A 13593-nucleotide genomic window follows, 5' to 3' on the forward strand; every position below is an offset into this window, starting at 1 on the left:
TGAAAGCCATTGGTCTAGAGAATAAAATGTCACTGTAGCTTCCTAAAGTGATAACATAGGCATCTTTTCTGTGGTGCTTATTGCTCAGTGGCCTGCACAAGTGTTATAGTGAACTACAAATACCAGGGATTTGATGCACATCTTGGTTGTCATTGTTGGTGCTGTCTGACTTGAGAACCTAATACTTGACTTTCCAATCAGGGAGACAGGAACTAGATGTCCTCACCTTGCTAAAACTGTTATGTGAACATCAAAATTTACCAGCAGATGTTATTCTGTTCCCAAGAATTAAAAGAAGAACCTATTTTACACTAATTTCCGTGTGAGAGAAAGCTATTTGTTAATTCTGGAAGATGCTGCTCTGCTCTAAAATAAATGTTTAAACAAAGCTTAGTTCACCTGTGGCCTTGATACAGCTTAGTTTTTTATTTAAAATGATGGATCTGCATATTCACCTTGTGAACTCTCAGACCACTTTATCATGCTTCCAATTTTGCCTTCACTCCTTCTCACTCCCTTATTCAAAGAGTCCTGGCAGGAGGAATCCATAAATGTCCTATTTTGCGATAATGGGTAAAGCAACTTTGGAGCCAGTCTGTGGATTGGGAGAAGTTCTGTGAAGATCTTGAACTATCAGAACCCTGGTTCTAATGTACCACAGAGAATGGTTTTGTATTTAAGCATTCAACTTGCCATTCATGTCTAAGGGAGGTTTGTTTTTCACCACAGAGAAGAACATGTTAGTGCTTCACCAACTGACCATCTAGGGGCTTGCAGAAGAAGAGCTGGCACCAGGTCAGGCTCCTTAGGTAATTCCCTTAGTCTTCTGCTGCATAGAATCTCCTTTGGGACCAAACTATACACATTGGAATTTCAGCTCACCACTATCACCCGATCAAACATTTATTTTTCAGAATTGGTTTTCCTTTCACTAGTATTTGGCTCTTTATATACATCATGTCACCTTTATTGTGCCATTCTCTTCAGATGTGTTCCTTCTACCTCCCTTCACCAGCATAACAACTGGTTGGAATACTTCAAGTAATTGTAATAACTGTAGTGTGACTAATATAGCAGTCCATCAATAAATTATAACTATGAGAACATATTACCCATGAATGGGCCTGAATTATTTCAAATTTTGCATTTTTTTCTTTTTTTCACACATGTTATGTCTCCCTTCCAGATGATGAAGATGATGATGTGTACAAAGATGAACTCACACTGCAGGTCCCAAACCCCCATGAAATCAAGTCACGCATGTCTTCCACTTCGTCAACCTCCACAGACCCATATAGCCTGGAAACAAATGAGGATGGGGTAGAGACTCCTACTGTCCAGTCAGATGAAGAGGATGCACAGGAGGACACTGACCTGCAGAGTGGCCAAGCAAAAGCTCAGGAGAACAGTTCACCAGCACATGAGACATAGCAGGACCTCCCGAAATCCTGCGGCATCAGTATGCTAGCCGCATTGTCCAACGGCCTTTTTATGCAAGAATATTATTGTTGTACTTGGAATTGGGCTGCACTTTGAGCAGTAATGCTGGCTTGGCTGCACTGTGGAGAGCTTTGCTGGATACAGTCCTGGGCAGTTCATACAAGATGAAAGTATTTCATATGTTTATCTTTCTACCTTATGGAATTATACCCCACTCTTACGCCTGTGCAGCAGTAAATCATTAAATGCCTGTGATAATTAATAACGCGTCCTATGAAGCAAATTTTCATGTCCTTCAATGGTAAAACTCGTTTGACTGGTGTTTTTTTTCTCATTTTCTTATTATTCTAAATAAACTATATTTAAATAATAAACACACTGAAATACAATCCCAAAACAGTGCAAAATACCATAGAGGGGTTTATAATTTTAAAATTGGACAAAAGCACATATGCAGAATTAAAGCAGCCTTACTTATATAAATGATAACACTTTAGAAAATAGAATGATGCATAATGTAACTTGATCGTAAGAATATTTCTTTTGATAGCACATAATTTTATTAAAGTTGTTCTTTATGGGAAAACTACTCACACTGCTAAGTTAAATTGGGACAAAATGCATACTATTAAACAGTTCAGGCTGAAAAAAAGTGTCATGAAGTGCTTTTCCCAAAGATTGGGTATTGAAGAAAAGCCTACTGACGGAAAACTTACATTATTAAAGGCTAGAGTGGATGTGCTGGTCTAAAAGGGGGCTTCTCTGCTTTAGGTATCTGTTTTTTGAATGTCAAATGGCTGACGTAAGCCTGAGCCATCTTGTATTATTAGGCTTACTGGAACTACTGCATGTGCTTCCTGACAAACTGTAAAACCTCTCAATGCATAGATGTGAATGAAGATATGGAAGAAGTCAAGTATGTGTGGCTGCACCTCATGGAAGAAGTCAAGTATGTGTGGCTGCACCTCCAAATGGACACTAGGTGGCAACCATGAGCTACAAAGACAAGTGCAGTAGCACATTTGTGAGTGGCTCATATGGTGCTTGCTTATGTTACTGTGCCCCCCTGCATCAAGGCCATGGCAGAGCTTAAAGAAGCAGGAGTGGAAAACAGGGGGCATGGGTCAAATAAATAAATGGTTCCCCTTATGCTTTGAGTACCATACAGCTGATGAAGAGAAGGGATCATGGTATGGTGAATGGACTGAAGGTTCCCAGTAGACTTACTGTGCCTATTATAGTAACACATTCACTGAAGCTTCTATAATCATCCTGCATTGTGGGCATCCAAGCAAAGTGCACAAAAAAATACAAAGTTGTGTATTCCTTACTGTTGCTATTTTAATTTTTAATTGAAAACAGATGTCAGAAAACATTTTGTATTTTGTAAACTAATAGACTCTGCCTACATCCTAAGATATGCATCTTTCTATGATGTATGGAACCGTACAACTTGATACAGAAGAGATGTAAGATCTGTTCTGAAAATTGCCGCTGGATTCATTAGGTCAGTCTTCTCCCAATAAATAAATCTGTTAATAGCTGTGTTTTAAAAAGGCCAGATTACAAATGCTGCTTCGGTGATAGAAGATTTGCTAGAAACAGCAAAATATATCAAATACCGATAAAAAGGGACCAACACAAAGCTGTTATTCAAGGCCTTAAGAACGCCATCCGTTACCTTGTATTAAAACTTACACAACAAGGACATTTCTTCCCCAGTTTAGCATGGCTCAGCAATTTCTTAAAATGTTATTTTGTCCCACATTTGCCAAACTGAAACACATTTGAAATTTTACCCAAGGAGAAGCATGCATTGTGCTTGTATAGTATTCTGAAACTCAGTAAATGTAATGCAGGGTCCTGATGGCAGTTGTCAGTCCCATGAGCATTGGGTGTAAAACAAAAGCCAGGGTTGGAGAAGGTGCCAGTCCATCAAAGGACACAGTCACTGAAAAAGAAACAATTCTGAGTTGCCAGTTAATCTGGTACACGTTTGGAGACATGGACAATGAGCGGGCATGGGAATCAAACTCAGAATGCTGGATATATGAGGCAGCAGCTCAAAGCACTGTGGCATCGCGTCACCCTACATCTGAAATCAAAGACAGCACATTAAGTATTTAGTCTGTACTCAAACACGTGATATTTTTAATGTTAACATATCCCCACTCATGCATACTTTCCTTAAGTTCATAAACTGTTAATGATATGGACTCCTTTCAAGATGTTGGTCTGTGATGCCTCCGCGCAAGTCTTGTAGATTTTGAAGATGCAAAGGTAAGGATAATCTCTAAATGCTTTTCTTGTGCCAGGGTTCTCTTTAGCTCAGTGGCAGTTTTCTAATGGGTTCTTTCTTAACAGTTGCTTTAATATTGTTTTTGTTTTGCATGTGTTGACTTGCAGGAACATCTCATTGACTCTCACTGCGTTATTTAGTGTTTTTGACATTCAGAAGCATGAGCATTGCATTTTAGAGAAAGGAATAATAACACTCTCTCTGTTGTTACTCAGTTATGGGTATGATCCATCCATTGCTTCCTGAACCAATTTTGCCATTGCAGAGCTGGTGGTGGAAAGAAAACAATTTATCTCTCGACTGAGCTTCACACTTCTATCTCATGTCATGTCGACACACACAGGCACACAGAGGCACAGTCACTCATACCCCCTCCGTGCGGAGCTTGAAATAAATTTGGCATGTTGGAGCATTGGGGCTGGGATTGGAGCCAGGATCCCCAGAGTTGTGCTGCAACTATTACCTTTGTAGTGACATGTGCTGTCTGTCTGGCTCTCTCTCTTGCTCTCTCTATATATACTGTATATACACACTGTGTATATACTTCATATATAGTATATATATGTACAGTTAGGTCCATAAATATTTGGACAGAGACAACTTTTTTCCAATTTTGGTTCTGTACATTACCACAATGAATTTTAAATGAAACAACTCAGATGCAGTTGAAGTGCAGACTTTCAGCTTTAATTCAGTCGGGTGAACAAAAAGATTGCATAAAAATGTGAGGCAACTAAAGCATTTTTTTTAAAACAATCCCTTCATTTCAGGGGCTCAAAAGTAATTGGACAATTGACTCAAAGGCTATTTCATGGGCAGGTGTGGGAAAGCCCGTCATTATGTCATTATCAATTAAGCAGATAAAACGCACCTGAGAGAATAAAACTGATTAAAAAAGAAAACAATGCTAATCTTTACAAGTATCATAAATTACACCGGCTGTTACAGACTGGAATTAAATGTATGTTTTTATTCTGAAATAGTAAGAATACGAGCAGCTCACTTCTTAAAACAGACTTGTCCGGGATTGAAACTGTGAAGCTTTGATTACCAGTCAACAGTTGATACCGTTGCGCCACTGAAGCTGTCGTAGAAACTGTGTGTCAATGTCACACCCTAACGCGGGTTCTTTCTCTGCAGTTATATTCTTGAATAGAAGCACACTTGTTCTGTTATATTTGTACTTTTTGTGAAAGTGTTTCTTTGATATTTGGAATTAAGGCTTCACACATTATACACTTCATGTCTACATTTTGTCAATTATTACTAAAACATGAAAAACGTTTCTGTTTTAATTATGTGTTTACTGTGCATAGATCTTTGTAGACACGGAACACACATGAAATGAAAGTGTTCCAAGTAATGATATAGTATTTATAAAAGGTGTCATTTTGCTTGACTTCTCACTCTATACAACTCTAAGCAACTGACACGCAGGTAAACAGACTTGAGCTGAGACAACTGTGCTGGGTGGGGGGATGTGATAGCAGGCTGCTTGTTGTTTGCTGCTTATCAACCAATTTAAAGGACAAAAGACGCTGACGGAGAGGTGCGAAGCGTTTTAAGGTGGGACGGATCTACAAGTTTTTTCATAGGCTCTGGTAATTCTAGTGTTAAAGCATATTTATTAACTGCCCTATCCTTTCATACGTGTTTGTTGCAACTTATTTTCCTCCTTGTGACGATCCGTGAGGGTTCTCTAAGGGTGACTTTATCCTTGCTCTGACAATCGTCAAGGAATTGGATCAAGAAGACACAAAGAAGGGCAAGACAAAAAAAGTGTAGGAAACCATGGACCAGTCAGCCTAACTTGCATGTCTTTTAGATGAGGGATGAAACTCACAAATGCAGTTCAGAAGAGGTCATCCACCTGAAACTAAGCCTGGTCAGGCCCAGCCAGCACTTGCATTGGAGACCAACAAGGGAAATCTTGGGTTGCTGAGGACAGCAGGGGGCACTTACCCTGTGGTCTGAATGTGGATCCCAATGCCTCAGTGCAGTGACAAGGACACTGTGCTGTGAAAATGCCGCCGCCCTTCAGGTGAGACATAAAACCAAAGTCCTGGGGCCTCATGTATAACGCCGTGCGTAGAACTCACACTATAACATGGCGTAAGCACAAAAGCCGAAATGTGCTTACGCACAGAAAAATCCAGATGCAGGAATCTGTGCGTACTCCAACTTCCACGTTCTTCAGCTACATAAATCCCGATCAGCGTGAAAACTAACGCTCGTGCACGCGCTTTATGTAACGCCCCAACTCCTCCCAGAATTACGCCTCTTTGAATATGCAAATGAATATAAATCGCCCTGAAGCTCAGCCTTCTGTGAAAAGACAATGGGAAAAGCATGGGGGAAATATAAGAATTTCAGCGAATACCAAGTGGAGGCAAAGGAAAAACATACTATTCATTCAAATAAACCGTGGTATAATCAACAAAAGGAAATTGATCGAGTGACATACCGTGTTGGAGAAACTTGAAAGCTCACATCCATAAAATCGCACAGTGCCGGAAATAAAAAAGAAGTCACATATCAAAGTCGCCGTGAAAAGCCGAGTTGTAAGCCCACTGTCTGAGTGTCATATGAAAGCTTATTAGGGTACAGAGAAAAAGGCACACAGTGGGGAAAAAGCACGAAATGTCAACTTTAATCTCGACATTTCCACTTTAATCACATAGTTTATTTTGTCATTAAAGTAGAACATCATAAACTTCATCTTAAAATCGTTTAATTAACCAGTTTCTCAAATCACATCGTAATTAAAGTAGCACGTTAAATGTTTTGTTTTGTATTTGATCTTCTATGTGCCTATGTATGTGAATCACTACTTGCTTCTTAAACCGGCTCTCTTCCTCCGACTGGACACAGAATCCATGACATTCGTGATATTACAGCTCTCTGAATAAATAAAATACTGAGATGTATACGTGATATCATTTTCATAATGATAGGAGTTAAAGCACGTTATTAAACATGTGTTTCACTTCGATGAAATAATTTATTGCAGCAGTACTCAGGGGCGGCTCTAGGTTTGTGGTGGCACTGGGCAGAGGAAGAATCGGTGGCTCCTTCGTCCGCCCGTCAGTAAGGTAGCTTATGCACGGTGGATGGCCACGTCTGTTGGTGGGGGGATGGAATAGCCGGCTGCTCCTAGCTTCTCTTTATCAGCACATTTAGAAGACAAAGGACGCTGGCGGAGAGGTGTGAAGGGATTTAAGAAGCAATTTAAGGTGGGACGGAATTACGAGTTTTTTCGTAGGCTCTGGTATTCCTAGTGTTAAGCCATCTGTAAGCTTAGCACCGATTCTTCAAAACTTTTAAAGAACATTGAAATATCTTCGTAGTACATGTTTAATTATTCATCCTTAACGACACTCCCAGTGAAGAATATAGATTATTTAAATGAAGTTAAAGTTTTATCTGTATAATTTAACAAACATATTTTGCTGCATTTCACCTTAAAAATGATATTGTCATCATATGTAAATATGCGATATTATAACTGTAGTGCAAGTTTACAGTGGGGTGATTGTACTTATAAGTCCTAACAGTTCTACAAGGAGCACTTGATTGACTGCATTTACAGTTCTTGGGATTAAACTGTTTCTGAACCGCGAGGTCCGTACAGGAAAGGCTTTAAAACGTTTTGCCGTGGCTGAGACAGCATGTGCTTGAAGCTGTATCCCGATAATTCTCTTTCCGATCAGCTGCTGCTGTGATTCACACTCAGATACAGTAATATAAATACTCCAAGTGGTGCAGTGAAAGTAATATGGAAAAAGATGATCCGCTGTGGCAACTCCTAACGGGAGGAGCTGAAAGAAGAAGAAGAAAAATAATAAGAAGAGGAAGGTGCAGCGAGATTAACAACGCTAAAGCAGTTATGGTATTTGGAATACTATGGCTGTTCCCTGGACCATTATATTGTTACAAGTTAATTACAATCAGATGCATTACACTAATAAACAATATGCGGTTAGTTTCAGTGTATTTATAAAGCCGCGTCATGAAAATAAGGAGTAACCACACAGGAACAGTAGCACTGCTTTGACGCTGGGTGCCGCCAGTCTGCAAATCCGAGTGGAGAACTTGCGTACGACAAGGCATGAGGTACCGTGGAAAAGTGCGTGGCTTTACGCCAAGTGTAGGTTTTATACATCGCGATTTAAACGTGGAAAAGTTCTTACGCAACATTTCTGTGCGTACGCTCCGTTTATACATGAGGCCCCTGGTCTCTCTGTGGTCATAAAATATCCCTGGGCATCCTTCGTAAAGAGTAGAGTCTATCCTGATGTCCAAGCCCACCATGACGTATTCTTGCCACCTAGTCATCCTCTGTCTCTAAATTGCTATCTCTCTTACTCACCCCTTCACTACCTAATGTGTGGTTGAGTGTACTGGTGCAAAATGGCTGCCCTTGCATCATCCAGGTAGATGCTGCACATTAGTGGTGGTTGAAGTGGCTCCCCATTTTCTGTGTAAAGTGCTTTGAGTAGTGGGAAAACCTCTATATAAATGTAAAGAATTCTTATTGTTAATTATTATTATTACTATTATTATTATTATTATTATTATTATTATTATTATTATTATTATTATTATTATTAATATACATTTGTTATTCTCTTGCTCTGAGATCTCTTCAGAATATAAGTGACACAAAGGAAAACACAATGAGAAACATTTGGAAGTATTATGAATGAGAAGATAATTTGGCCTATTTAAAATAAAGTTACAAATGCAGACCACTGGCTTTATTTCCTGTATTTCTCCTTTATGTCAAGCTAGAGGTGTTCACCTCAGCACCTTGTGAGTTGGCTTTTGATTTTTAAAGCCTGCACAAACTGGTTTATTGCCTTTGGATGGAAAGAACTTGGCAAGTGTTAGCACAGAGCTTATTACAGGCGGGTCCTGCATGCTGTTCTTGGGCATGTTCTTCCTTAAGGAGACTTTCATATCATATTCTTTATAATTTCCTCAGTTGATTTTAAAAAGGGGGAGGGGCAGAAGAAAGCATGTTTTAGTTTGTTGTTATCTGCTGTAATCAAAAACAAAAAATGTGAAATACACAGGTGAGTAATATGGGTTGGGTTTCTCATGAGTCATAAAAAAGGGAGTGTTGATTCACCCTCAGTAAGACTTTATGGCTACTTAGAAATGTCTTTGAGTGTTTTGTTGCATACGTGTGCACACCCATTACCCAAAGCACCTTCCACTCTCAGATTTTGCACTTTTATTCCATAATAGTTCAAGCTCATTCAAAATCAGAGACGCACATCGCTCTTTAGGAAAATCTTTGAAATGAAGTGGGTGTGCTTTTCAGAAACTTCACATCCAATGACAATAAAATTAAAATTTTATTTCCTTTAAACTTTTCCATGTTAATGTATTAAATAAGAATCAGAATGCAAATAATAGAGTATTAAATGGCATTTATTTGTCAATGATAAAAATAAAAAGATGCTTTGTAGGTTTGAAAATGTCTTTAGTACAACTAGTGGCTCCGCCCCCTGCTCGCTTTACTCACCCACTCCTGGGTTTGGTTTACTGGATATACAATTTAAAGAGATTGTTAGTTTCATGGGAATTGTTACATATGCATTATTTTCACTTTTACTTTAAAACATTTACAAAAACAATACTTGTGCTTTTTTTCCGGCCCCAGGTGTGGTTACAACACTTTCTTGCAGGATGTATAACGCTGCTCATGTTGTGAAGAAAGGGAAGCTGAACGCACATTGTCTTTCTGCTGATGGCATGCTGTCTGTTCTGCTTGTCGCATGTCGTTGTTTTAAGAGCTGATAGCACATGATGCGTGTCTACCAAAAGCAATCCAACAACTGCTTGGTTAGATGTCAGTGGACTTGTTTTAAATGATGTTTCACTGCCTTGTCTCGTGTGATGTTGTAGAAACAATACTTGTCCTTTATTTCCGGCCACGGGTGTGGTTAAGTCGTCGGATCATCTGCTGTCTTTCTGTTGCTGTTGTGCTGCCCGTCAAGCCTGTACAGCAGCTATCCTTTTGCCACTTCGCGTCTCTGTCGCTCACGTTTTGAAGAGGGGGCGTCTAGAATGACTGAACGCACACAAGGAGAAGAGGTCGGATCATCCGCTGGGTTTCTGCTGCTATCAAGCTGCATGTTTTGCTTGTTGCTTGTCGTTGTTTTAAGAGCTGGGAGCAAGTTAGGCATTTGTATCGTGCCAACTATTTTTGTTGAGCCTTTCAAATTCCACTGCTTTCATAATCTCTAACCTGCTTTGCATGTGTATAGCGCCAACGTTTTTGAACATCTTTATGAAGTTCTACTTTGTCTTTTACTCTTTGTCTTTTAATTCTGAGCCCAATTGGATGTGTTTTTTTCAATTCCACTTGTTCCGGGCTGATTATTACTTTCCTTATTTTCTGAATTTGCACCTACATTATTCTTTTTCTTTTTATCATTTTTTTTTACCTCCAACCCTTTTGGGTCTCTTTTCTCCACGCTGCTCTTTCTTCTTTACTTAGTCGTCGATGTTTCATCTATAATGTACTGTATTGTCCTTATATGCTTTATATAAGCTGAGAGCCCTGGATCTGTGTGTGCTCAAAGCCTTTACATGACTGAGTGTGTTGCTGGCTGCCAGTGGTCTTATTTGATATTGGTTCTAAGTAAGTAAGTAGGGTGTGTCTTGCAAGAATCTCATGTTCTATGTCCCCGCGAGACAGTCCTGGGTCAATCTCTTTTGTCTCGTGGGTCTTTTAAGTATCTTCTGTGATCTTCACATTGAAGATCACTTCTCGTCTTCCTAGTCTTTTCCTCCCAGGATTTTGTTTTATAATAGTTTATTATTTATAGTGATAACCCACAAGTACGTACCCAAGTGTGTTTTAGATATTTAGATTGATAGCTATGAAAAGCACTATATGATAGATAGATAGACAGTTATGAAAGGCACTATATTAGATAGATAGGTAGATATGAAAGGCACTATATAATAGATAGATTGATAGTTATGAAAGGCACTATATAATACATATATATGAAAAGCATGATAGATAGATAGATAGATAGATAGATAGATAGATAGATAGATAGATAGATAGATAGATAGAGCTTAATTTATTCCTAGGGGGAAATTTGGCTTTTTACAGAAGCCTTTTAAATAAATAAATAAACAAATAAACACATACTGGAAAGATTATAAAGAAAGAAGATTCAAAAGAAAGTAAATGTCTGACTTGGCTGTCCCAGTCATAGTATAAAGTATAAAAAAATTTAAAAGGTTATAAAGAACCCTCAGTCATGTTTCTTGACAAACATCTGTTGAGTGATTCATTAGCTGACAGTCCTCAGTGTTAGTGTGTCAGGGAGAGAATGTGCAACATTGTTCATAATGGCACTTAGTTTTGTCTTCATCCTTTCCTCCACTCTGACCTCTAGGGGGTCCAGAGTTCATCCTATAACTGAGCTTGACCTAGTAATTGCCTTGTTGATTAGGTGGGAGTCTCTTGAAGTGATGCTACCAATCCAGCACACCACAGCTTTGAAAATCGTACTGGCCATCACAGAATTATAGGAGATGTGATGGATCTCACTTCCCAGATTAAAGGAATGCCGTTTCCTAAGGGAAATATGTCTGTTCTGCCTTTTCTTATATGGTTCCTCTGTGTTACAGGTACAGTCTAACCTGTCACTAATGTGGACAACCAAGTACTTGTTTAATTATTTTTGTATGTGAATATAAGAGTGTTATAGCAGTGCCTTTCTTATTTTAGTAAGATTTCCTGTGTCTCTCAAATGCAAAACAGTAACCAAGGATTGGTTATGATGAGATAATTACAATTAAATATATTTTATCTCTTTAAGAATTTCTAAATAAGAAGCTTATCTGTAGAGGGAAATTTGTGCTTGAAAGACTTTAAACATTAACCAATTTGCCACTTTAGATAATACATGATAGCATAGGGATGTTATGGAAAAAATTCCATTTAGATGTGAGGTGATTGGTTTAAATTAAACCTATATTTGAATATATTATCTAAATGAGCCTAAATGTTCTGTTAGATTCCTTCAGTCTTTGTAAAAACAGCTCATTTCCTAACATGATGTCACTCCATCGGTCTGCTGTTAATAATGGACATCCATCTTTATTTACAGACAGTGTTCAGCACAAAAAATAGACTGGCTTACAGGTTGTTTCCGGAAGCAAATCAGAATCGTAGGGATCAAACTCTTCTCTGCTGTGATTGGGAGTTTCAAACATAGCAGATAGATGTGTGGGCTCCAAAAGGCTCCATAAAAGGCAAGGACCATTACAGACCAACTCACATGCTCACCTCAATCCAGTTAGCCTCACAACTACTATCTGATTTTGTCTGGCCTAGCAGACCCCAAAATGGGGGTTGGCTATGAAAGTCCCAAAATATACAAAATATCCAATAAGAGATATTATTACAATAAAATCCTGGCTTGTAGATAAAAGGGCAAAACAGAATTATTATAAACAGTTAAGTTATTAACAAAAATGGAAAATGCAAGAGCATTCCTGAAGCAAACATGTTCAAATACATAATCTGTGAGAGAGAACCTGAGACAGAAGAAAAATAAGTCAAAGAAACCAGAAAATCAAATAAAAACAACACTCTCAGGACAAACACTTTCACAAACCGAATGCTTGACTGCTGGATCCTGCTTATGGCTGGGAATATAACACAGCTGTGAAGTCAGGGTGGCCCTGCCTCCTGGGGCTCCACCCACAAAATGAATGCAATGGAGGCACAATTTAAAAAGAAAGTAGATAGTTACACAGAAAATAAATACAAATATTAAACATGATTAAACAAAAATATACATAAAATCAGACCTTTACATAACATTTTCAAGGTTCAGTTTGATATATTTCATCTCTTGCACGTTTCATGATCTGACTTATGTCTAAATTTTTTTAGTCATTGCTTTGTTTTTAAAAATCACCAAGGTTTTGTTTTGTGGATATGGGAAGCCAAAGAATTGCAAATAAAATACACAATTCCACTGTGTCATTTTGTTTGCATCACTGGAGCTGCCATTTTGTGCATTTTGTTTGGTCTAATAGTGCTTTTTCTACATGCACAGGTTAGTGTTGACGTACTTCCGGTGAAATCTCTCCACGCTCAGCCTTATCTTTTTTGCATACTGCTGCTGAAATTTTGTTTAGTGGTGATAATGTCAGAGAAACAGAAGTTTAAGTTTCAGCGTACAGAGAGCTCTACAGCTGATCATTGCTGTGTACCTTTATGTTCAGTTTCCAGTACGTAATTTTCATACATTTCTCTCTAATGCAGAAACCCGGTTTAAATGGATCATCACTATCCGGACAGAGAAAGCTTTGCAGTTGGTTATCATACCCAAGTTTGTAGCCAGCATTTTAAACAAAGAATATTTTTGTGAGCCATAGTCTGAGACAGGGTGATGACTGTTGAAGAAGGGAGTGGTTCCTGCGTTGTTTGAGTGGAACATTTTCTCCTTTCCACTTTCAAGACCAGTGGTTTGGAAGAGGAGAAAGTGACCGATGGAGGATGGCACACTGGATGTGGAGGATAACAATGAAATCCTCCAGGACTACCACTACGCTTCAGCTTTATATCCAGTTCTCAGACTCACTGCTTCATGAAAACTTGTCTCTCATAGATGAGATCCTCTCGTTGAGGAAACAAATTGAGATGCTTACAATGAAGTAGCAGTTTGGCATTCACTGTTTTGCTGGCTCACACAGAGACATTCACTTTTTTTTCAAGGTAAGATATCCAGCAGACTCATATTATTTTGGATTGTAGCATCAGTGCTGAGCGCCACAATGAATAGACTCTCAGCACTTTGAGGTGACTCGCT

General features: G+C 38.7%; 1 protein-coding gene across 1 annotated transcript in view; it reads left to right on the forward strand.

The window, feature by feature from the left end:
* si:ch211-253b8.5 (dysbindin) overlaps nucleotides 1-1761 on the forward strand; it is a 55495-nt gene extending 53734 nt beyond the window's left edge. Inside the window, exon 4 of the mRNA XM_039735371.1 lies at nucleotides 1187-1761. Within this exon, the coding sequence (XP_039591305.1) occupies nucleotides 1187-1431 (245 nt within the window). The 3' untranslated portion in view covers nucleotides 1432-1761. The remainder of the gene's footprint in view (nucleotides 1-1186) is intronic.
* Nucleotides 1762-13593: the final 11832 nt, after the last annotated feature.

This window comes from Polypterus senegalus, chromosome 14, assembly GCF_016835505.1.
Source record: "Polypterus senegalus isolate Bchr_013 chromosome 14, ASM1683550v1, whole genome shotgun sequence".
Lineage (NCBI taxonomy): Eukaryota > Metazoa > Chordata > Cladistia > Polypteriformes > Polypteridae > Polypterus > Polypterus senegalus.